This window comes from Chiloscyllium plagiosum, unplaced genomic scaffold (genome assembly GCF_037043375.1).
Source record: "Chiloscyllium plagiosum isolate Xiang-an unplaced genomic scaffold, Cpla_swu_hap1 HiC_scaffold_5, whole genome shotgun sequence".
Classification (NCBI taxonomy): Eukaryota; Metazoa; Chordata; class Chondrichthyes; order Orectolobiformes; family Hemiscylliidae; genus Chiloscyllium; species Chiloscyllium plagiosum.
The window spans coordinates 136,714,639-136,742,568 of NW_028270143.1; the positions used below are offsets into that span (position 1 = coordinate 136,714,639).

The 27,930-nt window shown below is 59.9% G+C and overlaps 1 protein-coding gene across 1 annotated transcript in view; it reads right to left on the reverse strand.

The window, feature by feature from the left end:
* Positions 1 to 5,577: 5,577 nt before the first annotated feature.
* LOC122550360 (uncharacterized) overlaps positions 5,578 to 27,930 on the reverse strand; it is a 192,501-nt gene continuing 170,148 nt past the window's right edge. Inside the window, exon 12 of the mRNA XM_087987777.1 lies at positions 5,578 to 6,642. Within this exon, the coding sequence (XP_087843903.1) occupies positions 5,734 to 6,642 (909 nt within the window). The 3' untranslated portion in view covers positions 5,578 to 5,733. The remainder of the gene's footprint in view (positions 6,643 to 27,930) is intronic.

Here is a 27,930-nt window from a genome sequence, read left to right on the forward strand (position 1 = left end):
CAGTGTACGGCAGTGTGGTAGTGTGTGGCAGTGTACGGCAGTGTGGCAGTGTACGGCAGTGTGGCAGTGTACGGCAGTGTGGCAGTGTACGGCAGTGTGGTAGTGTGTGGCAGTGTACGGCAGTGTACGGCAGTGTGTGGTAGTGTGTGGCAGTGTACGGCAGTGTGGCAGTGTTTGTACGGCAGTGGTTTTCAGGTTTTAGCCCACTGCAGTGGGTGAAAGAATCTCCAATCAGGGTTCTGATTGGTCCAGCCCAAAACACTCACCTGCAACATTGACACTTGGATTTCGAGAAGGTGCCTGATACAGCGCTGCACAACAAACCTGTGAAGTGAGTTTGAGCTGTTTGTGTATATGGAACAGTGAGAATGTGGGTACAACATTAGCTGAGTGACAGGAAACAGAGAGGAATGGGCTGCAGGAATATTTGTAATGGTGTTCCCAGAGGGTGGTGTTGGGAGCCTTGCTTTTCTTGATCTACATTAATGATTGGGATCTTGCTGTGCAGGGGACAATTGCACAGTTTACAGATTGACACAAAACTTGGAAGAATTGTAGACCTGAAGAACAAAGTGAGGCCTGCAGATGCTGGAGAGTCAGAGTCTTACTAACAAGAGTTGAAAATTACAAAGGGCTTTAGCCCAAAATGTTGACTCTCCTGTTGCTCGGATGCTGCCTGACCTGCTGTGCTTTTCCAGCACCACACTCCTGACACAGAGTACAATAGCAGGGGGGTGATGTTGAACTTGTCCAGGACCCTTGTTGGTCCTCAGCTGGAGTATTGTGTACAGGGTGTGGGCCCCACATTATAGGAAAGATGGGAATGCATTGGAGAGAGTGCAGGAAGTGATTTACAGGAATGGTTTCCGGAATGAGAAACTTCAGGGATGGGGGGGGGGAGCGATTGAAGGTGTTGGGACTGTTCTCCCCAGAGACAGGATGGCTGGGAGAAAGGTCTGATAGAGGCTTTCAGGTATTTAAGGAATAAACAATGATGAGAGTAAGATTAGGGCCAATCAAGGATAGTAGTGGGAAGTTGTGTGTGGAGTCAGTGGAGATAGGGGAAGCACTAAATGAATATTTTTCGACAGTATTCACTCTAGAAAACGACAATGTTGTCGAGGAGAATACTGAGATACAGGCTACTAGACTGGGGGTGGGATTGAGGTTCACAAGGAAGAGGTATTAGAAATACTGCAGAGTGTGAAAATAGACAAGTCCCCTGGGCCGAATGGGATTTATCCTGGGATCCTCTGGGAAGCCAGGGAGGAGATTGCCGAGCCTTTGGCTTTGATCTTTAAATCGTCACTGTCTACAGGAATAGTGCCAGAAGACTGGAGGATAGCAAATGTGGTTCCCCTGTTCAAGAAGGGGAGTAGAGACAACCCTGGTAATTATAGACCAGTGAGCCTTACTTCAGTTGTTGGTAAAGTGTTGGAAAAGGTTATAAGAAATAGGATTTATAATCATCTAGAAAAGAATAATTTGATTAGGGATAGTCAGCACGGTTTTGTGAAGGGTAGGTCGTGCCTCACAAACCTTATTGAGTTCTTTGAGAAGGTGACCAAACAGGTAGATGAGAGTAAACCGGTTGATGTGGTGTATATGGATTTCAGCAAGGCGTTCGATAAGGTTCCCCACAGTAGGCTGTTGTACAAAATGCGGAGGAATGGGATTGTGGGAGATATAGCAGTTTGGATCAGGAATTGGCTTGCTGAAAGAAGACAGAGGGTGGTGGTTGATGGGAAATATTCATCCTGGAGTCCAGTTCCCAGTGGTGTACCGCAAGGGCCGGTGTTGGGTCCACTGCTGTTCGTCATTTTTATAAACGACCTGGATGAGGGCGTAGAAGGGTGGGTGAGTAAATTTGCAGATGACACTAAGGTCGGTGGAGTTGTGGATAGTGACGAAGGATGTAGTAGGTTACAGAGAGACATAGATAAGCTGCAGAGCTGGGCTGAGAGGTGGCAAATGGAGTTTAATGCAGACAAGTGTGAGGTGATTCACTTTGGTCGGAGTAACCGGAATGCAAAGTACTGGGCTAATGGTAAGATTCTTGGTAGTGTCGATGAGCAGAGAGATCTCGGTGTCCAGGTACACAGATCCTTGAAAGTTGCCACCCAGATTGACAGGGTTGTTAAGAAAACTCTGGTGCGGCCGTACTTGGAGTATTGTGTACAGTTCTGGTCACCGCATTATAAGGAGGATGTGGAAGCTTTGGAAAGGGTGCAGAGGAGATTTACTAGGATGGTGCCTGGTATGGAGGGAAGGTCTTACGAGGAAAGGCTGAGGGACTTGAGGCTGTTTGCGTAAGAGAGAAGAAGGTTGAGAGGTGACTTAATAGAGACATATAAGATAATCAGAGGGTTAGATAGGGTGGACAGGGAGAGCCTTTTTCCAAGTATGGTGACAGTGAGCATGAGGGGACATAGCTTTAAAGTGAGGGGAGATAGGTATAAGACAGATGTCAGAGGTAGTTTCTTTACTCAGAGAGTAGTAAGGGTATGGAATGCTTTGCCTGCAACGGTAGTAGATTCACTAACTTTAAGTACATTTAAGTCGTCATTGGACAGGCAAATGGACGTACATGGAATAGTGTAGGTGGGATGGGCTTCAGATTAGTATGACAGGGCGGCGCAACATCGAGGGCCGAAGGGCCTGTACTGCGCTGTAATGTTCTATGTTCTATAACCAGGAGCAGGGCTGGACAGAGCAGACAGGGAGAAATAATTCCTGGGAGAAGTGAGGACTGCAGATGCTGGAGATCAGAGTCGAGAGTGTGGTGCTGGAAAAGCACAGCAGGTCAGGCAGCATCCGAGGAGCAGGAGAGTCGGAATGTTGATTCTCCTGCTCCTGGGCTGCTGCCTGACTTGCTGTGCTTTTCCAGCACCACACTCAAGAAACTGTTGCTCTTTTTCAAAGTTATAGGTAAGTTTACCTTTCATCTTGATCTAGAGATTAAAGGCTGGATTAAAATAAGTAAGGCTGGCAAGACAGCTGGAAAGCTCCCTGAGAAAGTAATTGAAAAGTACAATGAAATGTACAAGACTTTGGGCATTGACGACCTGTCTCTGCTGGTGACTGTTTCTGAGTGAGGTTTGGGTATGATCACTGGGACAAACTGACAAGGTCCCTCTCGATATGGTCAATACGAGGAAAATCACAGGCTTGCTCAAGGTCAGGTTTCACCTCCTGGGTTTTGCTGACTCCTTTCCAAAACACCTTTGTAAACCCGTTCCAGACAGACGCACCACAAACGGTCAGTGTGAAGGTAATTGGCTGTGACCGTCAGCCAGCTGGACTAGCGTGGCTTTTCATTCTGACTGGGAGTTGTTAAAGGGGCAGTGCAGCAGCTGGTGTTGTCCAGGACCTTGTTCTTGTTAGAAATACAATCCTCATCTTACTCAAAAACTGGCTTGGTTCCCAGTGAAAACCCCCAGATTGGGACTAGCAGGTGCCTTCTGGAAACTTCCCTGACTTGTCTCAGAGACATGTGGCAACTTCACAATGTACCATGAACTCAGTTTTAAATTTACACATTATTAAAATAATCAGTAAGTTAATACGCACATAACTCAATTAGGATTTTGGGATTTATTTTATTGTGGGATGTCTCCAGTTGGGCCCAGTATTTATTGCCTGTCCCTAGTTGCCCCTTGAGAAGGTGGGGGTGAGCTGCCTTGTTGACCCGCTGCAGTCCATGTGCTGTGGGTAGACCCACAATGTCCCTGAGGGAGGGAATTCCAGGATTCTGACCCGGTGACAGTGAAGGAACGGTGATATATTTCCCAGTCAGGATGGAGACTGGTTCGGAGGGGAGCCTGCAGGGAGTGATGTTCCCGTGTATCTGCTGCCCCTGTCCTTCTAGATGGAAGTGGCTGTGGGTTTGGAAGGTGATGTCTGAGGGTCTTTGGTGAGTCTCTGCAGAGCATCTTGTAGATAGTACACACTGCTGCTACTGAGCGTCGAGGTTGGAGGGAGTTGGTGTTTGTGGATGTGGTGCCAATCAAATGGGGGCTGCTTTGTCCTGGATGGTGTTGAGCTTCTTGAGTGTTGTGGGAGCTGCCCCCATCCAGGGCAAGTGGGGAGTATTCCATCACCCTCCTGCCTTGTCCCTTGTAGATGGTGGACAGGCTTTGGGGAGACAGAAGGGGAGTTACTTGCTGCAGAATTCCCAGCCTCTGACCTGCTCTTGTAGCTGCTGTGTTTATGTGGCTGCCCCTGCCCTGGGAGAGTTTGATGGGGACAGTGTAGAGAGAGCTTTACTCTGTATCTAACCCTGTGCTGTCCCTGTCCTGGGGGTGTTTGATGAAGGGACAATGTAGAGGAAGCTTTACTCTGTATCTAACCCCGTGCTGTCCCTGTCCTGGGAGTGTTTGCTGGGGGGACAGTGTAGAGAGAGCTTTACTCTGTATCTAACCCCGTGCTGTCCCTGTCCTGGGACTGTGTGATGAGGGGACAGTGTAGAGGGAGCTTTACTCTGTATCTAACCCCGTGCTGTCCCTGTCCTGGGAGTGTTTGATGGGGACAGTGTAGAGGAAGCTTTACTCTGTATCTAACCGCTGTGCTGGGTCTGCAGTGAGGAGTGATCATTGCTCATTTTATCTAATACACTTGCTCTGAATAATAGCTAAGGTTCAGAATAAAGATTACTGATTGAACGCTGTGCAAAATTGCTGTTGTAATTTTTAACTCTGTGTGTGTATGTGTATATATTTGTGTGCGTGCATTTGGCAGTGCGTGTATGTGAGTGTGTGCGTGTGTGTGTGTGGATGTGTATCTGCAAGTGTGAGAATGTGAAAGTGTGTGTGTGTGTATCTGTGAGTGAATGTATTAGTGTGAGTATCTGAGTGCCAATTAAGTGGAGTGTGTGAGAGTATCTGTGAGTGTTCGCATCTGTGAGTGTGTGCGTCTGTGAGTGTGAGTATCTGAGTGTGTGTGCCTGTGAGTGTGTGTCTGTGAATGTATGTATCTGTCAGTGTGTGTGTCTGTGTCTGTCAGTGTGCATGTCTGTCAGTGTGTGTATCTGTGAGTGTGTCTGAGTGTGTGTATCTGTGTGTGTGTATCTGTCAGTGTGTGTGTCTGTGAGTGTGTGTCTGAGTATATCTGTCAGTGTATCTGTCATTGTGTGTGTCTGTCAGTGTGTGTGTCTGTGAGTGTGTGTCTGAGTATATCTGTCAGTGTATCTGTCATTGTGTGTATCTGTCATTGTGTGTGTCTGTCATTATGTGTGTCTGTCAGTGTGTGTCTGTCAGTGTGTGTATCTGTGTGTGTCTGAGTGTGTGTATCTGTTTGTGTGTATCCGTCAGTGTGTATGTCTGTGAGTGTGTGTCTGAGTATATCTGTCAGTGTATCTGTCATTGTGTGTCTGTCAGTGTGTGTGTCTGTCAGTGTGTGTCTGTCAGTGTGTGTGTCGAGGTAAAAACAATGACTGCAGATGCTGGAAACCAGATTTTGGAGTAGAGTGGTGCTGGAAAAGCACAGCAGTTCAGGCAGCATCCTAGCCTCAATTGCTGTGCTTTTCCAGCACCACTCTACTCCAGTGTGTGTGTCTGTCAGTATGTGTGTATCTGGGAGTGTGTGTTTGTGTCAGTGTGCGTATCTGTCAGTGAGTGTGTGCATACCTGTCTGTCTGTGTATGTGTGTGTGTGTGTTGGTGAGTGTGTTTATCTGTCAGTATGAGTGAGTGTGTGTGTCAGTGTGAGTATCTGGGAGTGTGATGGAGGGTGTCTCTCACTCCCGCAGGCTCTGGGCCTGTGCCCTGAGTGCAGAGCGTTGCGTTTGCGTGGTGCTGATGGGTAGGAGCAGCAGTCCGGTGTTGGGGTCCTGGACACACAGCCTGCTCATCTGGAGATAGGTGAGGTTCTGCAGGGTGTCAGGGTGAAAGAAGCCTTTGGTGTGTGTGCTGGGCTCAGAGAGGCTGATGAACAGCTCCTGGTCCAATAGACCATGTTGGTACGCGACATCGACAGGCAGACGGTGACTGTGATGGGGCTCAATGATGCCCCCTGTCACGACCTGGGCTTCCAGGAGACGCAGGGCATGAGTGGGAACAAGCAGCTCCTTTCTCATGGCCTGGAGGAGAGTGATGAGCTGCCCAGAGTCAGGGTCAGTGTAACCTGTCACCGCTCTCTCTGCTGCTAGCAACTTCTCCGTGAGCTCCCTGCCTACCAGGCCTGTACTCACGGCCTGCCTCACTGTCAGCCTCTGCCCCCCAGCAGCATCGAGAATGCAGCCAGTGGCAGCCTGGGCCTCCAGGAGCATCATGCCTGTCCCAGACCACACTCTCCCCTCCAGCACACACTCATAAATGGATAACCTCCTTGGCTCAGCTCCCAGGAGCAAGGCTCCTGCCACACAGCTGCTTCCCTGCACTGAGCTGTGGAGGGGAGAGCTCACCTCCCCCTCCTGCAATCCCAGAGCCCTCCATGGGGAGGTGTCAGCAGCACCCACCAACCCCTCCACAGTCACCCTGCTCTTCAGTCCAGAGAACCGGGCACTGCCACCCGGCTCCTCACCCTCTGGCCACTGGGCACTGGGTGCTCTCTGCCAACCATTCCCATTTTCAACGGGAGCACAGCTGAGTCCAGAATCCACAGGGACCCGAGAGCATCTGCTGAAGGATCCAGTCACTCCCACAGCCTGGAAAACAGGAAAATAAAGCCATTATCGGGGTAACACAGGGCATGCTTTATCAGCTCGGTTCAAACAGCATTCTGGTTAAAAGCTGTCCTTATTTTAAATAGAACATAGAAAATAGAAGAATACAGCGCAGTACAGGCCCTTCGGCCCTCGATGTTGCGCCGATCCAAGCCCACCTAACCTACACTAGCCCACTATCCTCCATATGCCTATCCAATGCCCGCTTAAATGCCCATAAAGAGGGAGAGTCCACCACTGCTACTGGCAGGGCATTCCATGAACTCACGACTCGCTGAGTAAAGAATCTACCCCTAACATCTGTCCTATACCTACCCCCCCTTAATTTAAAGCTATGCCCCCTTGTAATAGCTGACTCCATACGTGAAAAAGATTCTCACTGTCGACCCTATCTAAACCCCTAATCATCTTGTACACCTCTATCAAGTCACCCCTAAACCTTCTTTTCTCCAATGAAAACAACCCAAAGTGCCTCAGCCTTTCCTCATACGATCTTCCTACCATACCAGGCAACATCCTGGTAAACCTCCTCTGCACCCGTTCCAGTGCCTCCACATCCTTCCTATAGTATGGCGACCAAAACTGCACACAATACTCCAGATGCGGCCGCACCAGAGTCTTATACAACTGCAACATGATCTCAGGGCTCCGGAACTCAATTCCTCTACCAATAAAAGCCAGTACGCCATATGCCTTCCTCACCGCACTATTTACCTGGGTGGCAACTTTCAAAGATCTGTGTACATGGACACCAAGATCCCTCTGCTCATCCACACTACCAAGTATCCAACCATTAGCCCAGTACCCCATCTTTTTGTTACTCTTACCAAAGTGAATCACCTCACACTTACCCACATTGAACTCCATTTGCCACCTTTCTGCCCAGTAAGGTGCTCAAATAGGAAGCTCAATTGAAGAAAACCCAAACAAAGTCTGAGAGGAGGGCTGTGCATTTATAAACAAACAATGGCAACTCATTAGGAGCTGTGTTTACATTGCTGCCTTGCACTGTCGGAGGTTCAGTGCTGAGGGAGTGGGCACTGTCGGAGGGTCAGTGCTGAGGGAGTGGGCACTGTCGGAGGGTCAGTGCTGAGGGAGTGGGCACTGTCGGAGGGTCAGTGCTGAGGGAGTGCGCACTGTCGGAGGGTCAGTGCTGAGGGAGTGCCGCACTGTCGGAGGGTCAGTGCTGAGGGAGTGCTGCACTGTCGGAGGGTCAGTGGTGAGGGAGTGCGCACTGTCGGAGGGTCAGTGCTGAGGGAGTGCCGCACTGTCAGAGGGAAAGTGCTGAGGGAGTGCGCACTGTCGGAGGGTCAGTGCTGAGGGAGTGGGCACTGTCGGAGGGTCAGTGCTGAGGGAGTGCCGCACTGTCGGAGGGTCAGTGCTGAGGGAGTGCCGCACTGTCGGAGGGTCAGTGCTGAGGGAGTGCAGCACTGTCGGAGGGTCAGTGCTGAGGGAGTGCCACACTGTCGGAGGGTCAGTGCTGAGGGAGTGGGCAATGTCGGAGGGTCAGTGCTGAGGGACTGGGCACTGTCAGAGGGTCAGTGCTGAGGGAGTGCCGCACTGTCGGAGGGTCAGTGCTGAGGGAGTGCTGCACTGTCGGAGGGTCAGTGCTGAGGGAGTGCCGCACTGTCGGAGGGTCAGTGCTGAGGGTGTGCCGCACTGTCGGAGGGTCAGTGCTGAGGGAGTGCACACAGTCGGAGGGTCACTGCTGAGGGAGTGCCGCACTGTCGGAGGGTCAGTGCTGAGGGAGTGCACACAGTCGGACGGTCAGTGCTGAGAGAGTGCGCACTGTCGGAGGGTCAGTGCTGAGGGAGTGCACACTGTCGGAGGGTCACTGCTGAGGGAGTGCCGCACTGTCCGAGGGTCAGTGCTGAGGGAGTGGGCACTGTCGGAGGGTCGATGCTGAGGAGTGGGCACTGTCGGAGGGTCAGTGCTGAGGGAGTGCGCACTGTCGGAGGGTCAGTGCTGAGGGAGTGCCGCACTGTCAGAGGGAAAGTGCTGAGGGAGTGGGCACTGTCGGAGGGTCAGTGCTGAGGGAGTGCCGCACTGTCGGAGGGTCAGTGCTGAGGGAGTGCCGCACTGTCGGAGGGTCAGTGCTGAGGGAGTGCCGCACTGTCGGAGGGTCAGTGCTGAGGGTGTGCAGCACTGTCGGAGGGTTAGTGCTGAGGTAGTGCCGCACTGTTGGAGGGTCAATGCTGAGGGAGTGCTGCACTGTCGGAGGGTCCGTGTTGAGGGAGTGCTGCACTGTCGGAGGGTCAGTGCTGAGAGAGTGCCGCACTGTCAGAGGGTCAGTGCTGAGGGAGTGCTGCACTGTCGGAGGGTCAGTGCTGAGGGAGTGCTGCACTGTCGGAGGGTCCGTGTTGAGGGAGAGTCGCACTGTCAGAGGGTCAGTGCTGAGGGAGTGCTGCACTGTCGGAGGGTCCGTGTTGAGGGAGAGTCGCACTGTTGGTGGGTCAGTGCTTAGGGAAAGCCGCACTAATGGAGTGGGCACTATCGGAGGGTCAGTACTGAGGGAGTGCCGCACTGTCGGAGGGTCAGTGCTGAGGGAGTGCCGCACTGTCGGAGGGTCAGTGCTGAGGGAGTGCCGCACTGTCGGAGGGTCAGTGCTGAGGGAGTGCCGCACTGTCGGAGGGTCAGTGCTGAGGGGGTGGGCACTGAGGAGGGTCAGTGCTGAGGGAGTGCTGCACTGTCAGATGGTCAGTGCTGAGGGAGTGCCGCACTGTCGGAGGGTCAGTGCTGAGGGAGTGCCGCACTGTCGGAGGGTCAGTGCTGTGGGAGTGCCGCACTGTCGGACGGTCAGTGCTGAGGGAGTGCCGCACTGTCGGAGGGTCAGTGCTGAGGGAGTGGGCACTGAGGAGGGTCAGTGCTGAGGGAATGCTGCACTGTCAGATGGTCAGTGCTGAGGGAGTGCTGCACTGTCGGAGGGTCAGTGCTGAGGGAGTGCCGCACTGTCGGAGAGTCAGTGCTGAGGGAGTGCGCACTGTCGGAGGGTCAGTGCTGAGGGAGTGCCGCACTGTCGGAGGGTCAGTGCTGAGGGAGTGCTGCACTGTCGGAGGGTCAGTGGTGAGGGAGTGCGCACTGTCGGAGGGTCTGTGCTGAGGGAGTGCCGCACTGTCAGAGGGAAAGTGCTGAGGGAGTGCGCACTGTCGGAGGGTCAGTGCTGAGGGAATGCCGCACTGTGGGAGGGTCAGTGCTGAGGGAGTGGGCACTGTCGGAGGGTCAGTGCTGAGGGAGTGCCGCACTGTCGGAGGGTCAGTGCTGAGGGAGTGCCGCACTGTCGGAGGGTCAGTGCTGAGGGAGTGCAGCACTGTCGGAGGGTCAGTGCTGAGGGAGTGCCACACTGTCGGAGGGTCAGTGCTGAGGGAGTGGGCAATGTCGGAGGGTCAGTGCTGAGGGACTGGGCACTGTCAGAGGGTCAGTGCTGAGGGAGTGCCGCACTGTCGGAGGGTCAGTGCTGAGGGAGTGCTGCACTGTCGGAGGGTCAGTGCTGAGGGAGTGCCGCACTGTCGGAGGGTCAGTGCTGAGGGTGTGCCGCACTGTCGGAGGGTCAGTGCTGAGGGAGTGCACACAGTCGGAGGGTCAGTGCTGAGGGAGTGCCGCACTGTCGGAGGGTCAGTGCTGAGGGAGTGCACACAGTCGGAGGGTCAGTGCTGAGAGAGTGCGCACTGTCGGAGGGTCAGTGCTGAGGGAGTGCACACTGTCGGAGGGTCACTGCTGAGGGAGTGCCGCACTGTCCGAGGGTCAGTGCTGAGGGAGTGGGCACTGTCGGAGGGTCGATGCTGAGGAGTGGGCACTGTCGGAGGGTCAGTGCTGAGGGAGTGCGCACTGTCGGAGGGTCAGTGCTGAGGGAGTGCCGCACTGTCAGAGGGAAAGTGCTGAGGTAGTGGGCACTGTCGGAGGGTCAGTGCTGAGGGAGTGCCGCACTGTCGGAGGGTCAGTGCTGAGGGAGTGCCGCACTGTCGGAGGGTCAGTGCTGAGGGAGTGCCGCACTGTCGGAGGGTCAGTGCTGAGGGAGTGCCGCACTGTCGGAGGGTCAGTGCTGAGGGAGTGCCGCACTGTCGGAGGGTCAGTGCTGAGGGAGTGCCGCACTGTCGGAGGGTCAATGCTGAGGGAGTGCCGCACTGTTGGAGGATCAGTGCTGAGGGAGAGGGCACTGTCGGAGGGTCAGTGCTGAGGGAGTGGGCCCTGTCGTAGGGTCAGTGCTGTGGGAGTGGGCACTGTCGGAGGGTCAGTGCTGAGGGAGTGCGCACTGTCGGAGGGTCAGTGCTGAGGAGTGGGCTCTGTCGGAGGGTCAGTGCTGAGGACTGGGCCCTGTCGGAGGGTCATTGCTGAGGGAGTGTTGCACTGTCGGAGGGTCAGTGCTGAGGGAGTGCCGCACTGTCGGAGGGTCAGTGCTGAGGGAGTGCCGCACTGTCGGAAGGTCAGTGCTGAGGGAGTGGGCACTGTCGGAGGGTCAGTGCTGAGGGAGTGCTGCACTGTCGGATGGTCAGTGCTGAGGGAGTGGGCACTGTCGGAGGGTCAGTGCTGAGGGAGTGCTGCACTGTCGGAGGGTCAGTGCTGAGGGAGTGGGCACTGTCGGAGGGTCAGTGCTGAGGGAGTGCTGCACTGTCGGAGGGTCAGTGCTGAGGGAGTGGGCACTGTCGGAGGGTCAGTGCTGAGGGAGTGCTGCACTGTCGGAGGGTCAGTGCTGAGGGTGTGCAGCACTGTCGGAGGGTTAGTGCTGAGGTAGTGCCGCACTGTTGGAGGGTCAGTGCTGAGGGAGTGCCGCACTGTCGGAGGGTCAGTGCTGAGGGAGTGCCGCACTGTCGGAAGGTCAGTGCTGAGGGAGTGGGCACTGTCGGAGGGTCAGTGCTGAGGGAGTGCTGCACTGTCGGACGGTCAGTGCTGAGGGAGTGCCGCACTGTCGGAGGGTCAGTGCTGAGGGAGTGGGCACTGAGGAGGGTCAGTGCTGAGGGAATGCTGCACTGTCAGATGGTCAGTGCTGAGGGAGTGCTGCACTGTCGGAGGGTCAGTGCTGAGGGAGTGCCGCACTGTCGGAGAGTCAGTGCTGAGGGAGTGCGCACTGTCGGAGGGTCAGTGCTGAGGGAGTGCCGCACTGTCGGAGGGTCAGTGCTGAGGGAGTGCTGCACTGTCGGAGGGTCAGTGGTGAGGGAGTGCGCACTGTCGGAGGGTCTGTGCTGAGGGAGTGCCGCACTGTCAGAGGGAAAGTGCTGAGGGAGTGCGCACTGTCGGAGGGTCAGTGCTGAGGGAATGCCGCACTGTGGGAGGGTCAGTGCTGAGGGAGTGGGCACTGTCGGAGGGTCAGTGCTGAGGGAGTGCCGCACTGTCGGAGGGTCAGTGCTGAGGGAGTGCCGCACTGTCGGAGGGTCAGTGCTGAGGGAGTGCAGCACTGTCGGAGGGTCAGTGCTGAGGGAGTGCCACACTGTCGGAGGGTCAGTGCTGAGGGAGTGGGCAATGTCGGAGGGTCAGTGCTGAGGGACTGGGCACTGTCAGAGGGTCAGTGCTGAGGGAGTGCCGCACTGTCGGAGGGTCAGTGCTGAGGGAGTGCTGCACTGTCGGAGGGTCAGTGCTGAGGGAGTGCCGCACTGTCGGAGGGTCAGTGCTGAGGGTGTGCCGCACTGTCGGAGGGTCAGTGCTGAGGGAGTGCACACAGTCGGAGGGTCAGTGCTGAGGGAGTGCCGCACTGTCGGAGGGTCAGTGCTGAGGGAGTGCACACAGTCGGAGGGTCAGTGCTGAGAGAGTGCGCACTGTCGGAGGGTCAGTGCTGAGGGAGTGCACACTGTCGGAGGGTCACTGCTGAGGGAGTGCCGCACTGTCCGAGGGTCAGTGCTGAGGGAGTGGGCACTGTCGGAGGGTCGATGCTGAGGAGTGGGCACTGTCGGAGGGTCAGTGCTGAGGGAGTGCGCACTGTCGGAGGGTCAGTGCTGAGGGAGTGCCGCACTGTCAGAGGGAAAGTGCTGAGGTAGTGGGCACTGTCGGAGGGTCAGTGCTGAGGGAGTGCCGCACTGTCGGAGGGTCAGTGCTGAGGGAGTGCCGCACTGTCGGAGGGTCAGTGCTGAGGGAGTGCCGCACTGTCGGAGGGTCAGTGCTGAGGGAGTGCCGCACTGTCGGAGGGTCAGTGCTGAGGGAGTGCCGCACTGTCGGAGGGTCAGTGCTGAGGGAGTGCCGCACTGTCGGAGGGTCAATGCTGAGGGAGTGCCGCACTGTTGGAGGATCAGTGCTGAGGGAGAGGGCACTGTCGGAGGGTCAGTGCTGAGGGAGTGGGCCCTGTCGTAGGGTCAGTGCTGTGGGAGTGGGCACTGTCGGAGGGTCAGTGCTGAGGGAGTGCGCACTGTCGGAGGGTCAGTGCTGAGGAGTGGGCTCTGTCGGAGGGTCAGTGCTGAGGACTGGGCCCTGTCGGAGGGTCATTGCTGAGGGAGTGTTGCACTGTCGGAGGGTCAGTGCTGAGGGAGTGCCGCACTGTCGGAGGGTCAGTGCTGAGGGAGTGCCGCACTGTCGGAAGGTCAGTGCTGAGGGAGTGGGCACTGTCGGAGGGTCAGTGCTGAGGGAGTGCTGCACTGTCGGATGGTCAGTGCTGAGGGAGTGGGCACTGTCGGAGGGTCAGTGCTGAGGGAGTGCTGCACTGTCGGAGGGTCAGTGCTGAGGGAGTGGGCACTGTCGGAGGGTCAGTGCTGAGGGAGTGCTGCACTGTCGGAGGGTCAGTGCTGAGGGAGTGGGCACTGTCGGAGGGTCAGTGCTGAGGGAGTGCTGCACTGTCGGAGGGTCAGTGCTGAGGGTGTGCAGCACTGTCGGAGGGTTAGTGCTGAGGTAGTGCCGCACTGTTGGAGGGTCAGTGCTGAGGGAGTGCCGCACTGTCGGAGGGTCAGTGCTGAGGGAGTGCCGCACTGTCGGAAGGTCAGTGCTGAGGGAGTGGGCACTGTCGGAGGGTCAGTGCTGAGGGAGTGCTGCACTGTCGGATGGTCAGTGCTGAGGGAGTGGGCACTGTCGGAGGGTCAGTGCTGAGGGAGTGCTGCACTGTCGGAGGGTCAGTGCTGAGGGAGTGGGCACTGTCGGAGGGTCAGTGCTGAGGGAGTGCTGCACTGTCGGAGGGTCAGTGCTGAGGGAGTGGGCACTGTCGGAGGGTCAGTGCTGAGGGAGTGCTGCACTGTCGGAGGGTCAGTGCTGAGGGTGTGCAGCACTGTCGGAGGGTTAGTGCTGAGGTAGTGCCGCACTGTTGGAGGGTCAATGCTGAGGGAGTGCTGCACTGTCGGAGGGTCCGTGTTGAGGGAGTGCTGCACTGTCGGAGGGTCAGTGCTGAGGGAGTGCCGCACTGTCAGAGGGTCAGTGCTGAGGGAGTGCTGCACTGTCGGAGGGTCAGTGCTGAGGGAGTGCTGCACTGTCGGAGGGTCCGTGTTGAGGGAGCGCCGCACAGTCGGAGGGTCAGTGCTGAGGGAGTGCCGCACTGTCGGAGGGTCAGTGCTGAGGGAGTAGGCACTGTCGGAGGGTCAGTGCTGAGGGAGTGCCGCACTGTCGGAGGGTCAATGCTGAGGGAGTGGGCACTGTCGGAGGGTCAGTGCTGTGGGAGTGCTGCACTGTCGGAGGGTCAGTGCTGAGGGAGTGCCGCACTGTCGGAGAGTCAGTGCTGAGGGAGTGCCGCACTGTCAGAGGGTCAGTGCTGAGGGAGTGCCGCACTGTCAGAGGGTCAGTGCTGAGGGTGTGCTGCACTGTCGGAGGGTCAGTGCTGAGGGAGTAGGCACTGTCGGAGGGTCAGTGCTGAGGGAGTGCCGCATTGTCGGATGGTCAGTTGTGAGGGAGTGGGCACTGTCGGAGGTTCAGTGCTGAGGGTGTGGGCACTGTCGGAGGGTCGGTGCTGAGGGAGCGCCGCACTGTCAGAGGGAAAGTGCTGAGGGAGTGGGCACTGTCGGAGGGTCAGTGCTGAGGGAGTGCCGCACTGTCGGAGGGTCAGTGCTGTGGGAGTGCCGCACTGTCGGACGGTCAGTGCTGAGGGAGTGCCGCACTGTCGGAGGGTCAGTGCTGAGGGAGTGGGCACTGAGGAGGGTCAGTGCTGAGGGAGTGCTGCACTGTCAGATGGTCAGTGCTGAGGGAGTGCTGCACTGTCGGAGGGTCAGTGCTGAGGGAGTGCTGCACTGTCGGAGGGTCAGTGGTGAGGGAGTGCGCACTGTCGGAGGGTCTGTGCTGAGGGAGTGCCGCACTGTCGGAGAGTCAGTGCTGAGGGAGTGCGCACTGTCGGAGGGTCAGTGCTGAGGGAGTGCCGCACTGTCGGAGGGTCAGTGCTGAGGGAGTGCTGCACTGTCGGAGGGTCAGTGGTGAGGGAGTGCGCACTGTCAGAGGGTCTGTGCTGAGGGAGTGCCGCACTGTCAGAGGGAATGTGCTGAGGGAGTGCGCACTGTCGGAGGGTCAGTGCTGAGGGAATGCCGCATTGTGGGAGGGTCAGTGCTGAGGGAGTGGGCACTGTCGGAGGGTCAGTGCTGAGGGAGTGCCGCACTGTCGGAGGGTCAGTGCTGAGGGAGTGCCGCACTGTCGGAGGGTCAGTGCTGAGGGAGTGCAGCACTGTCGGAGGGTCAGTGCTGAGGGAGTGCCACACTGTCGGAGGGTCAGTGCTGAGGGAGTGGGCAATGTCGGAGGGTCAGTGCTGAGGGACTGGGCACTGTCAGAGGGTCAGTGCTGAGGGAGTGCCGCACTGTCGGAGGGTCAGTGCTGAGGGAGTGCTGCACTGTCGGAGGGTCAGTGCTGAGGGAGTGCCGCACTGTCGGAGGGTCAGTGCTGAGGGTGTGCCGCACTGTCGGAGGGTCAGTGCTGAGGGAGTGCACACAGTCGGAGGGTCAGTGCTGAGGGAGTGCCGCACTGTCGGAGGGTCAGTGCTGAGGGAGTGCACACAGTCGGAGGGTCAGTGCTGAGGGAGTGCCGCACTGTCGGAGGGTCAGTGCTGAGGGAGTGCGCACGGTCGGAGGGTCAGTGCTGAGGGAGTGCACACAGTCGGAGGGTCACTGCTGAGGGAGTGCCGCACTGTCGGAGGGTCAGTGCTGAGGGAGTGCCGCACTGTCGGAGGGTCGGTGCTGAGGGAGTGCACACAGTCGGAGGGTCAGTGCTGAGAGAGTGCGCACTGTCGGAGGGTCAGTGCTGAGGGAGTGCACACTGTCGGAGGGTCACTGCTGAGGGAGTGCCGCACTGTCCGAGGGTCAGTGCTGAGGGAGTGGGCACTGTCGGAGGGTCGATGCTGAGGAGTGGGCACTGTCGGAGGGTCAGTGCTGAGGGAGTGCGCACTGTCGGAGGGTCAGTGCTGAGGGAGTGCCGCACTGTCAGAGGGAAAGTGCTGAGGGAGTGGGCACTGTCGGAGGGTCAGTGCTGAGGGAGTGCCGCACTGTCGGAGGGTCAGTGCTGAGGGAGTGCCGCACTGTCGGAGGGTCAGTGCTGAGGGAGTGCCGCACTGTCGGAGGGTCAGTGCTGAGGGAGTGCCGCACTGTCGGAGGGTCAGTGCTGAGGGAGTGCCGCACTGTCGGAGGGTCAGTGCTGAGGGAGTGCCGCACTGTCGGAGGGTCAATGCTGAGGGAGTGCCGCACTGTTGGAGGATCAGTGCTGAGGGAGAGGGCACTGTCGGAGGGTCAGTGCTGAGGGAGTGGGCCCTGTCGGAGGGTCAGTGCTGAGGGAGTGCGCACTGTCGGAGGGTCAGTGCTGAGGAGTGGGCTCTGTCGGAGGGTCAGTGCTGAGGACTGGGCCCTGTCGGAGGGTCATTGCTGTGGGAGTGCGGCACTGTCGGAGGGTCATTGCTGAGGGAGTGCGCACTGTCGGACAGTCAGTGCTGAGGGAGTGCGCACTGTCGGAGGGTCAGTGCTGAGGGAGTGCGCACTGTTGGAGGGTCAGTGCTGAGGGAGTGCCGCACTGTCGGAAGGTCAGTGCTAAGGGAGTTCTGCACTGTCGGAGGGTCAGTGCTGAGGGAGTGGGCACTGTCGGAGGGTCAGTGCTGAGGGAGTGCGCACTGACGGAGGGTCAGTGCTGAGGGAGTGTTCACTGTCGGAGGGTCAGTGCTGAGGGAGTGTTCACTGTCGGAGGGTCAGTGCTGTGGGAGTGCGCACTGTCGGAGGGTCAGTGCTGAGGGAGTGCGCACTGTCGGAGGGTCAGTGCTGAGGGAGTGCGCACTGTTGGAGGGTCAGTGCTGAGGGAGTGCCGCACTGTCGGAAGGTCAGTGCTAAGGGAGTTCCGCACTGTCGGAGGGTCAGTGCTGAGGGAGTGGGCACTGTCGGAGGGTCAGTGCTGAGGGAGTGCGCACTGACGGAGGGTCAGTGCTGAGGGAGAGTTCACTGTCGGAGGGTCAGTGCTGAGGGAGTGTTCACTGTCGGAGGGTCAGTGCTGTGGGAGTGCCGCACTGTTGGAGGGTAAGTGCTGATGGAGTGCCGCACTGTCGGAGGGTCAGTGCTGAGGGAGAGGGCACTGTCGGAGGCTCAGTGCTGAGGGAGCGGGCACTGTCGGAGGGTCAGTGCTAAGGAGTGGGCACTGTCGGAGGATCAGTGCTGTGGGAGTGCGGCACTGTCAGAGGGTCATTGCTGAGGGAGTGCGCACTGTCGGACGGTCAGTGCTGAGGGAGTGCGCACTGTCGGAGGGTCAGTGCTGAGGGAGTGTTCACTGTCGGAGGGTCACTGCTGAGGGAGTGCCGCACTGTCGGAGGGTCAGTGCTGAGGGAGTGCCGCACTGTCGGAGGGTCAGTGCTGAGGGAGTGCCGCACTGTCGGAGGGTCAGTGCTGAGGGAGTGGGCACTGTCGGAGGGTCAGTGCTGAGGGAGTGCTGCACTGTCAGAGGGTCAGTGCTGAGGGAGTGCCGCTCTGTCGGAGGGTCAGTGCTGAGGGAGTGCTGCACTGTCGGAGGGTCAGTGCTGAGGGAGTGGGCACTGTCGGAGGATCAGTGCTGTGGGAGTGCCGCACTGTCGGAGGGTCAGTGCTGAGGGAGTGCCGCACTGTGGGAGGGTCAGTGCTGAGGGAGTGCGCACTGTCGGACGGTCAGTGCTGTGGGAGTGCGCACTGTCGGAGGGTCAGTGCTGAGGGAGTGCGCACTGTCGGAGGGTCAGTGCTGAGGGAGTGGGCACTGTCGGAGGGTCAGTGCTGAGGGAGAGGGCACTGTCGGAGAGTCAGTGCTGTGGGAGTGCGCACTGTCGGAGGGTCAGTGCTGTGGGAGTGCTGCACTGTCGGAGGGTCAGTGCTGAGGGAATGCGCATTGTCGGAGGGTCAGTGCTGAGGGAGTGTTCACTGTCGGAGGGTCACTGCTGAGGGAGTGCCGCACTGTCGGAGGGTCAGTGCTGTGGGAGTGCGCACGATCGGAGGGTCAGTGCTGTGGGAGTGCGCACTGTCGGAGGGTCAGTGCTGAGGGAGTGCACTCTGTCAGAAGGTCAGTGCTGAGGGAGTGTTCACTGTCGGAGGGTCACTGCTGAGGGAGTGCCGCACTGTCGGAGGGTCAGTGCTGAGGGAGTGCCGCACTGTCGGAGGGTCAGTGCTGAGGGAGTGTTCACTGTCGGAGGGTCAGTGCTGAGGGAGTGTTCACTGTCGGAGGGTCAGTGCTGTGGGAGTGCGCACTGTCGGAGGGTCAGTGCTGTGGGACTGCGCACTGTCGGAGGGTCAGTGCTGAGGGAGTGCGCACTGTCGGAGGGTCAGTGCTGAGGGAGTGTTCACTGTTGGAGGGTCACTGCTGACGGAGTGCCGCACTGTCGGAGGGTCAGTTCTGAGGGAGTGCCGCACTGTCGGAGGTTCAGTGCTGAGGGAGTGCCGCTCTGTCGGAGGGTCAGTGCTGAGGGAGTGGGCACTGTCGGAGGGTCAGTTCTGAGGGAGTGCCGCACTGTCGGAGGGTCAGTGCTGAGGGAGTGCTGCACTGTCAGAGGGTCAGTGCTGAGGGAGTGCCGCTCTGTCGGAGGGTCAGTGCTGAGGGAGTGCTGCACTGTCGGAGGGTCAGTGCTGAGGGAGTGGGCACTGTCGGAGGGTCAGTGCTGAGGGAGTGTTCACTGTCGGAGGGTCAGTGCTGTGGGAGTGCGCACTGTCGGAGGGTCAGTGCTGAGGGAGTGGGCACTGTCGGAGGGTCAGTGCTGAGGGAGTGCGCACTGACGGAGGGTCAGTGCTGAGGGAGTGTTCACTGTCGGAGGGTCAGTGCTGAGGGAGTGTTCACTGTCGGAGGGTCAGTGCTGTGGGAGTGCGCACTGTCGGAGGGTCAGTGCTGTGGGACTGCGCACTGTCGGAGGGTCAGTGCTGAGGGAGTGCGCACTGTCGGAGGGTCAGTGCTGAGGGAGTGTTCACTGTCGGAGGGTCACTGCTGACGGAGTGCCGCACTGTCGGAGGGTCAGTTCTGAGGGAGTGCCGCACTGTCGGAGGGTCAGTGCTGAGGGAGTGCCGCACTGTCGGAGGGTCAGTGCTGAGGGAGTGGGCACTGTCGGAGGGTCAGTTCTGAGGGAGTGCCGCACTGTCGGAGGGTCAGTGCTGAGGGAGTGCTGCACTGTCAGAGGGTCAGTGCTGAGGGAGTGCCGCTCTGTCGGAGGGTCAGTGCTGAGGGAGTGCTGCACTGTCGGAGGGTCAGTGCTGAGGGAGTGGGCACTGTCGGAGGGTCACTGCTGAGGGAGTGCCGCACTGTCGGAGGGTCAGTGCTGAGGGAGTGCCGCACTGTCGGAGGGTCAGTGCTGAGGGAGTGCCGCACTGTCGGAGGGTCAGTGCTGAGGGAGTGCTGCACTGTCGGAGGGTCAGTGCTGAGGGAGTGCCGCACTGTCGGAGGGTCAGTGCTGAGGGAGTGCTGCACTGTCAGAGGGTCAGTGCTGAGGGAGTGCCGTTCTGTCGGAGGGTCAGTGCTGAGGGAGTGCTGCACTGTCGGAGGGTCAGTGCTGAGGGAGTGCCGCACTGTCGGAGGGTCAGTGCTGAGGGAGTGCCGCACTGTCGGAGGGTCAGTGCTGAGGGAGTGCTGCACTGTCGGAGGGTCAGTGCTGAGGGAGTGCTGCACTGTCTGAGGGTCAGTGCTGAGGGAGTGCCGCTCTGTCGGAGGGTCAGTGCTGAGGGAGTGCGCACTGTCGGAGGGTCAGTGCTGAGGGAGTGGGCACTGTCAGAGGGTCAGTGCTGAGGGAGTGCCGCACTGTCGGAGGGTCAGTCCTGAGGGTGTGCAGCACTGTCGGAGGGTGAGTCCTGAGGGAGTGCTGCACTGTCGGAGGGTCAGTGCTGAGGGAGTGCCGCACTGTCGGAGGGTCAGTCCTGAGGGTGTGCAGCACTGTCGGAGGGTGAGTCCTGAGGGAGTGCCGCACTGTCGGAGGGTCAGTCCTGAGGGAGTGCCGCATTGTCGGAGGGTCAATTGTGAGGGAGTGGGCACTGTCGGAGGTTCAGTGCTGAGGGTGTGGGCACTGTCGGTGGGTCGGTGCTGAGGGATTGCTACACTGTCGGAGGGTCAGTGCTGAGGGAGTGCCACACTGTCAGAGGGAAAGTGCTGAGGGAGTGGGCACTGTCGGAGGGTCAGTGCTGAGGGAGTGGGCACTGTCGGAGGGTCAGTGCTGAGGGAATGCTGCACTATCGGAGGGTCAGTGCTGAGTGAGTCCCGCACTGTCGGTCAATACCGAAGGAGTGCCACACTGTCGGACGGTCAGTATCGAGGGAATGCCGCACTGTCGTAGGGTCAGTGCTGTGGGAGTGCCGCACTGTTGGAGGGTAAGTGCTGATGGAGTGCCGCACTGTCGGAGGGTCAGTGCTGAGGGAGAGGGCACTGTCGGAGGCTCAGTGCTGAGGGAGCGGGCACTGTCGGAGGGTCAGTGCTAAGGAGTGGGCACTGTCGGAGGATCAGTGCTGTGGGAGTGCGGCACTGTCAGAGGGTCATTGCTGAGGGAGTGCGCACTGTCGGACGGTCAGTGCTGAGGGAGTGCGCACTGTCGGAGGGTCAGTGCTGAGGGAGTGTTCACTGTCGGAGGGTCACTGCTGAGGGAGTGCCGCACTGTCGGAGGGTCAGTGCTGAGGGAGTGCCGCACTGTCGGAGGGTCAGTGCTGAGGGAGTGCCGCACTGTCGGAGGGTCAGTGCTGAGGGAGTGGGCACTGTCGGAGGGTCAGTGCTGAGGGAGTGCTGCACTGTCAGAGGGTCAGTGCTGAGGGAGTGCCGCTCTGTCGGAGGGTCAGTGCTGAGGGAGTGCTGCACTGTCGGAGGGTCAGTGCTGAGGGAGTGGGCACTGTCGGAGGATCAGTGCTGTGGGAGTGCCGCACTGTCGGAGGGTCAGTGCTGAGGGAGTGCCGCACTGTCGGAGGGTCAGTGCTGAGGGAGTGCCGCACTGTGGGAGGGTCAGTGCTGAGGGAGTGCGCACTGTCGGACGGTCAGTGCTGAGGGAGTGCGCACTGTCGGAGGGTCAGTGCTGAGGGAGTGCGCACTGTCGGAGGGTCAGTGCTGAGGGAGTGGGCACTGTCGGAGGGTCAGTGCTGAGGGAGAGGGCACTGTCGGAGAGTCAGTGCTGTGGGAGTGCGCACTGTCGGAGGGTCAGTGCTGTGGGAGTGCTGCACTGTCGGAGGGTCAGTGCTGAGGGAATGCGCATTGTCGGAGGGTCAGTGCTGAGGGAGTGTTCACTGTCGGAGGGTCACTGCTGAGGGAGTGCCGCACTGTCGGAGGGTCAGTGCTGTGGGAGTGCGCACGATCGGAGGGTCAGTGCTGTGGGAGTGCGCACTGTCGGAGGGTCAGTGCTGAGGGAGTGCACTCTGTCAGAGGGTCAGTGCTGAGGGAGTGTTCACTGTCGGAGGGTCACTGCTGAGGGAGTGCCGCACTGTCGGAGGGTCAGTGCTGAGGGAGTGCCGCACTGTCGGAGGGTCAGTGCTGAGGGAGTGCCGCACTGTCGGAGGGTCAGTGCTGAGGGAGTGCCGCACTGTCGGAGGGTCAGTGCTGAGGGAGTGCTGCACTGTCAGAGGGTCAGTGCTGAGGGACTGCCGCTCTGTCGGAGGGTCAGTGCTGAGGGAGTGCTGCACTGTCGGAGGGTCAGTGCTGAGGGAGTGGGCACTGTCGGAGGGTTACTGCTGAGGGAGTGCCGCATTGTCGGAGGGTCAGTGCTGAGGGAGTGCCGCACTGTCGGAGGGTCAGTGCTGAGGGAGTGCCGCAATGTCGGAGGGTCAGTGCTGAAGGAGTGGGCACTGTCGGAGGGTCAGTGCTGAGGGAGTGCCGCACTGTCGGAGGGTCAGTGCTGAGGGAGTGCCGCACTGTCGGAGGGTCAGTGCTGAGGGAGTGGGCACTGTCGGAGGGTCAGTGCTGAGGGAGTGCCGCACTATCGGAGGGTCAGTGCTGAGGGAGTGCTGCACTGTCGGAGGGTCAGTACTGAGGGAGTGCCCTACTGTCAGAGGGAAAGTGCGGAGGGAGTGGGCACTGTCGGAGAGTCAGTGCTGAGTGAGTCCCGCACTGTCGGAGGGTCAATACCGAAGGAGTGCCACACTGTCGGACGGTCAGTATCGAGGGAGTGCCGCACAGTCGGAGGGTCAGTGCTGAGGGAGTGCCGCACTGTCGGAGGGTCAGTGCTGAGGGAGTGCCGCACTGTCGGAGGGTCAGTGCTGAGGGAGTGCCGCACTGTCGGAGGGTCAGTGCTGAGGGAGTGCCGCACTGTCGGAGGGTCAGTGCTGAGGGAGTGCCGCACTGTTGGAGGATCAGTGCTGAGGGAGAGGGCACTGTCGGAGGGTCAGTGCTGAGGGAGTGGGCCCTGTCATAGGGTCAGTGCTGTGGGAGTGGGCACTTTCGGAGGGTCAGTGCTGAGGGAGTGCGCACTGTCGGAGGGTCAGTGCTGAGGAGTGGGCTCTGTCGGAGGGTCAGTGCTGAGGACTGGGCCCTGTCGGAGGGTCATTGCTGAGGGAGTGTTGCACTGTCGGAGGGTCAGTGCTGAGGGAGTGCCGCACTGTCGGAGGGTCAGTGCTGAGGGAGTGCCGCACTGTCGGAAGGTCAGTTCTGAGGGAGTGGGCACTGTCGGAGGGTCAGTGCTGAGGGAGTGCGCACTGTCGGAGGGTCAGTGCTGAGGGAGTGGGCACTGTCAGAGGGTCAGTGCTGAGGGAGTGCCGCACTGACGGAGGGTCAGTCCTGAGGGTGTGCAGCACTGTCGGAGGGTGAGTGCTGAGGTAGTGCCGCACTGTTGGAGGGTCAATGCTGAGGGAGTGCTGCACTGTCGGAGGGTCAGTGCTGAGGGAGTGCTGCACTGTCGGAGGGTCCGTGTTGAGGGAGCGCCGCACTGTCGGAGGGTCAGTGCTGAGGGAGTGGGCACTGTCGGCTGGTCAGTGCTGAGGGAGTGCGCACTGTCGGAGGGTCAGTGCTGAGGGAGTGGGCACCGTCGGAGGGTCAGTGCTGAGGGAGTGCCGCACTGTCGGAGGGTCAGTGCTGTGGGAGTGCTGCACTGTCGGAGGGTCAGTGCTGAGGGAGTGCCGCACTGTCGGAGGGTCAGTGCTGAGGGAGTGCTGCACTGTCGGAGGGTCAGTGCTGAGGGAGTGCCGCACTGTCGGAGGGTCAGTGCTGTGGGAGTGCTGCACTGTCGGAGGGTCAGTGCTGAGGGAGTGCCGCACTGTCGGAGGGTCAGTGCTGAGGGAGTGCTGCACTGTCGGAGGGTCAGTGCTGAGGGAGTGCCGCACTGTCGGAGGGTCAGTGCTGAGGGAGTGCCGCACTGTCGGAGGGTCAGTGCTGAGGGAGTGCCGCACTGTCGGAGAGTCAGTGCTGAGGGAGTGCCGCACTGTCGGAGGGTCAGTGCTGAGGGAGTGCCGCACTGTCAGAGGGTCAGTGCTGAGGGTGTGCTGCACTGTCGGAGGGTCAGTGCTGAGGGAGTGCCGCATTGTCGGAGGGTCAGTTGTGAGGGAGTGGGCACTGTCGGAGGTTCAGTGCTGAGGATGTGGGCAGTGTCGGAGGGTCGGTGCTGAGGGAGTGGGCACTGTCGGAGGTTCAGTGCTGTGGGAGTGCGCACTGTCGGAGGGTCAGTGCTGAGGGAGTGCGCACTGTCGGAGGGTCAGTGCTGAGGGAGTGTTCACTGTCGGAGGGTCACTGCTGAGGGAGTGGGCACTGTCGGAGGGTCAGTGCTGAGGGAGTGCTGCACTGTCGGAGGGTCAGTGCTGAGGGAGTGCTGCACTGTCAGAGGGTCAGTGCTGAGGGAGTGCCGCTCTGTCGGAGGGTCAGTGCTGAGGGAGTGCTGCACTGTCGGAGGGTCAGTGCTGAGGGAGTGCCGCACTGTCGGAGGGTCAGTGCTGTGGGAGTGCGCACTGTCGGAGGATCAGTACTGAGGGAGTGCCGCACTGTCGGAGGGTCAATGCTGAGGGAGTGCTGCACTGTCAGAGGGTCAGTGCTGAGGGAGTGCCGCTCTGTCGGAGGGTCAGTGCTAAGGGAGTGCTGCACTGTTGGAGGGTCAGTGCTGAGGGAGTGCCGCACTGTCGGAAGGTCAGTGCTGTGGGAGTGCCGCACTGTCGGAGGGTCAGTGCTGAGGGAGTGCCGCACTGTCGGAGGGTCAGTGCTGAGGGAGTGCCGCACTGTCGGAGGGTCAGTGCTGAGGGAGTGGGCACTGTCGGAGGGTCAGTGCTGAGGGAGTGCCGCACTGTCGGAGGGTCAGTGCTGAGGGAGTGCTGCACTGTCAGAGGGTCAGTGCTGAGGGAGTGCCGCTCTGTCGGAGGGTCAGTGCTGAGGGAGTGCCGCACTGTCGGAGGGTCAGTGCTGAGGGACTGCCGCACTGTCGGAGGATCAGTGCTGAGGGAGTGCCGCACTGTCGGAGGGTCAGTGCTGAGGGAGTGCCGCACTGTCGGAGGGTCAGTGCTGAGGGAGTGCAGCACTGTCAGAGGGTCAGTGCTGAGGGAGTGCCGCACTGTCGGATGGTCAGTGCTGAGGGAGTGCTGCACTGTCAGAGGGTCAGTGCTGAGGGAGTGCCGCACTGTCGGAGGGTCAGTGCTGTGGGAGTGCGCACTATCGGAGGGTCAGTGCTGTGGGAGTGCCGCACTGTCGGACGGTCAGTGCTGAGGGAGTGCGCACTGTCGGAGGGTCAGTGCTGAGGGAGTGCGCAATGTCAGAGGGTCAGTGATGAGGGAGTGCGCACTGTCGGAGGATCAGTGCTGAGGGAGTGCGCACTGTCGGAAGGTCAGTGCTAAGGGAGTTCCGCACTGTCGGAGGGTCAGTGCTGAGGGAGTGGGCACTGTCGGAGGGTCAGTGCTGAGGGAGAGGGCACTGTCGGAGAGTCAGTGCTGTGGGAGTGCGCACTGTCAGAGGGTCAGTGCTGTGGGAGTGCGCACTGTCGGAGGGTCAGTGCTGAGGGAGTGCGCACTGTCGGAGGGTCAGTGCTGAGGGAGTGTTCACTGTCGGAGGGTCACTGCTGAGGGAGTGCCGCACTGTCGGAGGGTCAGTGCTGTGGGAGTGGGCACTGTCGGAGGGTCAGTGCCGAGGGAGTGTGCACTGTCGGAGGGTCAGTGCTGTGGGAGTGCGCACTGTCGGAGGGTCAGTGCTGAGGGAGTGCGCACTGTCGGAGGGTCAGTGCTGAGGGAGTGTTCACTGTCGGAGGGTCACTGCTGAGGGAGTGGGCACTGTTGGAGGGTCAGTGCTGAGGGAGTGCCGCACTGTCGGAGGGTCAGTGCTGAGGGAGTGCTGCACTGTCAGAGGGTCAGTGCTGAGGGAGTGCCGCTCTGTCGGAGGGTCAGTGCTGAGGGAGTGCTGCACTGTCGGAGGGTCAGTGCTGAGGGAGTGCCGCACTGTCGGAGGGTCAGTGCTGTGGGAGTGCGCACTGTCGGAGGGTCAGTGCTGAGGGAGTGCCGCACTGTCGGAGGGTCAGTGCTGAGGGAGTGCTGCTCTGTCGAAGGGTCAGTGCTGAGGGAGTGGGCACTGTCGGAGGGTCAGTGCTGTGGGAGTGCCGCACTGTCGGAGGGTCAGTGCTGAGGGAGTGCCGCTCTGTCGGAGGGTCAGTGCTGAGGGAGTGCTGCACTGTCGGAGGGTCAGTGGTGAGGGAGTGCCGCACTGTCGGAGGGTCAGTGCTGAGGGAGTGCCGCACTGTCGGAGGGTCAGTGCTGAGGGAGTGCCGCACTGTCGGAGGGTCAGTGCTGAGGGAGTGCTGCACTGTCGGAGGGTCAGTGCTGAGGGAGTGCCGCTCTGTCGGAGGGTCAGTGCTGAGGGAGTGCTGAAATATCGGAGTGCCAGTGCTGAGGGAGTGCTGCACTGTCGGAGGGTCAGTGCTGAGGGAGTGCCGCACTGTCGGAGGATCAGTGCTGAGGGAGTGCCGCACTGTCGGAGGGTCAGTGCTGAGGGAATGCCGCACTGTCGGAGGGTCAGTGCTGAGGGAGTGCCGCACTGTCGGAAGGTCAGTGCTGGGGAGTGCTGCACTGTCAGAGGGTCAGTGCTGAGGGAGTGAGCACTGTCGGAAGGTCAGTGCTGAGGGAGAGGGCACTGTCGGAGAGTCAGTCTGTGGGAGTGAGCACTGTCGGAGGGTCAGTGCTGTGGGAGTGCGCACTGTCGGAGGGTCAGTGCTGAGGGAGTGCGCACTGTCGGAGGGTCAGTGCTGAGGGAGCGGGCACTGTCGGAGGGTCAGTGCTAAGGAGTGGGCACTGTCGGAGGGTCAGTGCTGTGGGAGTGCGGCACTGTCGGAGGGTCATTGCTGAGGGAGTGCGCACTGTCGGACGGTCAGTGCTGAGGGAGTGCGCACTGTCGGAGGGTCAGTGCTGAGGGAGTGCGCACTGTCAGAGGGTCAGTGCTGAGGGAGTGCCGCACTGTCGGAAGGTCAGTGCTAAGGGAGTTCCGCACTGTCGGAGGGTCAGTGCTGAGGGAGTGGGCACTGTCGGAGGGTCAGTGCTGAGGGAGAGGGCACTATCGGAGAGTCAGTGCTGTGGGAGTGCGCACTGTCGGAGGGTCAGTGCTGAGGGAGTGCGCAATGTCGGAGGGTCAGTGCTGAGGGAGTGTTCACTGTCGGAGGGTCACTGCTGAGGGAGTGCCGCACTGTCGGAGGGTCAGTGCTGAGGGAGTGCGCACTGTCGGAGGGTCAGTGCTGAGGGAGTGCGCAATGTCGGAGGGTCAGTGCTGAGGGAGTGTTCACTGTCGGAGGGTCACTGCTGAGGGAGTGCCGCACTGTCGGAGGGTCAGTGCTGTGGGAGTGGGCACTGTCGGAGGGTCAGTGCCGAGGGAGTGTGCACTGTCGGAGGGTCAGTGCTGTGGGAGTGCGCACTGTCGGAGGGTCAGTGCTGAGGGAGTGCGCACTGTCGGAGGGTCAGTGCTGAGGGAGTGTTCACTGTCGGAGGGTCACTGCTGAGGGAGTGGGCACTGTCGGAGGGTCAGTGCTGAGGGAGTGCCGCACTGTCGGAGGGTCAGTGCTGAGGGAGTGCTGCACTGTCAGAGGGTCAGTGCTGAGGGAGTGCCGCTCTGTCGGAGGGTCAGTGCTGAGGGAGTGCTGCACTGTCGGAGGGTCAGTGCTGAGGGAGTGCCGCACTGTCGGAGGGTCAGTGCTGTGGGAGTGCGCACTGTCGGAGGGTCAGTGCTGAGGGAGTGCCGCACTGTCGGAGGGTCAGTGCTGAGGGAGTGCCGCTCTGTCGGAGGGTCAGTGCTGAGGGAGTGGGCACTGTCGGAGGGTCAGTGCTGAGGGAGTGCCGCACTGTCGGACGGTCAGTGCTGAGGGAGTGCTGCACTGTCAGAGGGTCAGTGCTGAGGGAGTGCCGCACTGTCGGAGGGTCAGTGCTGAGGGAGTGCCGCTCTGTCGGAGGGTCAGTGCTGAGGGAGTGGGCACTGTCGGAGGGTCAGTGCTGAGGGAGTGCCGCTCTGTCGGAGGGTCAGTGCTGAGGGAGTGGGCACTGTCGGAGGGTCAGTGCTGAGGGAGTGCCGCACTGTCGGACGGTCAGTGCTGAGGGAGTGCTGCACTGTCAGAGGGTCAGTGCTGAGGGGATGCCGCTCTGTCGGAGGGTCAGTGCTGAGGGAGTGCTGCACTGTCGGAGGGTCAGTGCTGAGGGAGTGCCGCACTGTCGGAGGATCAGTGCTGAGGGAGTGCCGCACTGTCGGAGGGTCAGTGCTGAGGGAGTGCCGCACTGTCGGAGGGTCAGTGCTGAGGGAGTGCCGCACTGTCGGAGGGTCAGTGCTGAGGGAGTGCTGCACTGTCAGAGGGTCAGTGCTGAGGGAGTGCCGCTCTGTCGGAGGGTCAGTGCTGAGGGAGTGCTGAAATATCGGAGTGCCAGTGCTGAGGGAGTGCTGCACTGTCGGAGGGTCAGTGCTGAGGGGGTGCCGCACTGTCGGAGGATCAGTGCTGAGGGAGTGCCGCACTGTCGGAGGGTCAGTGCTGAGGGAATGCCGCACTGTCGGAGGGTCAGTGCTGAGGGAGTGCCGCAC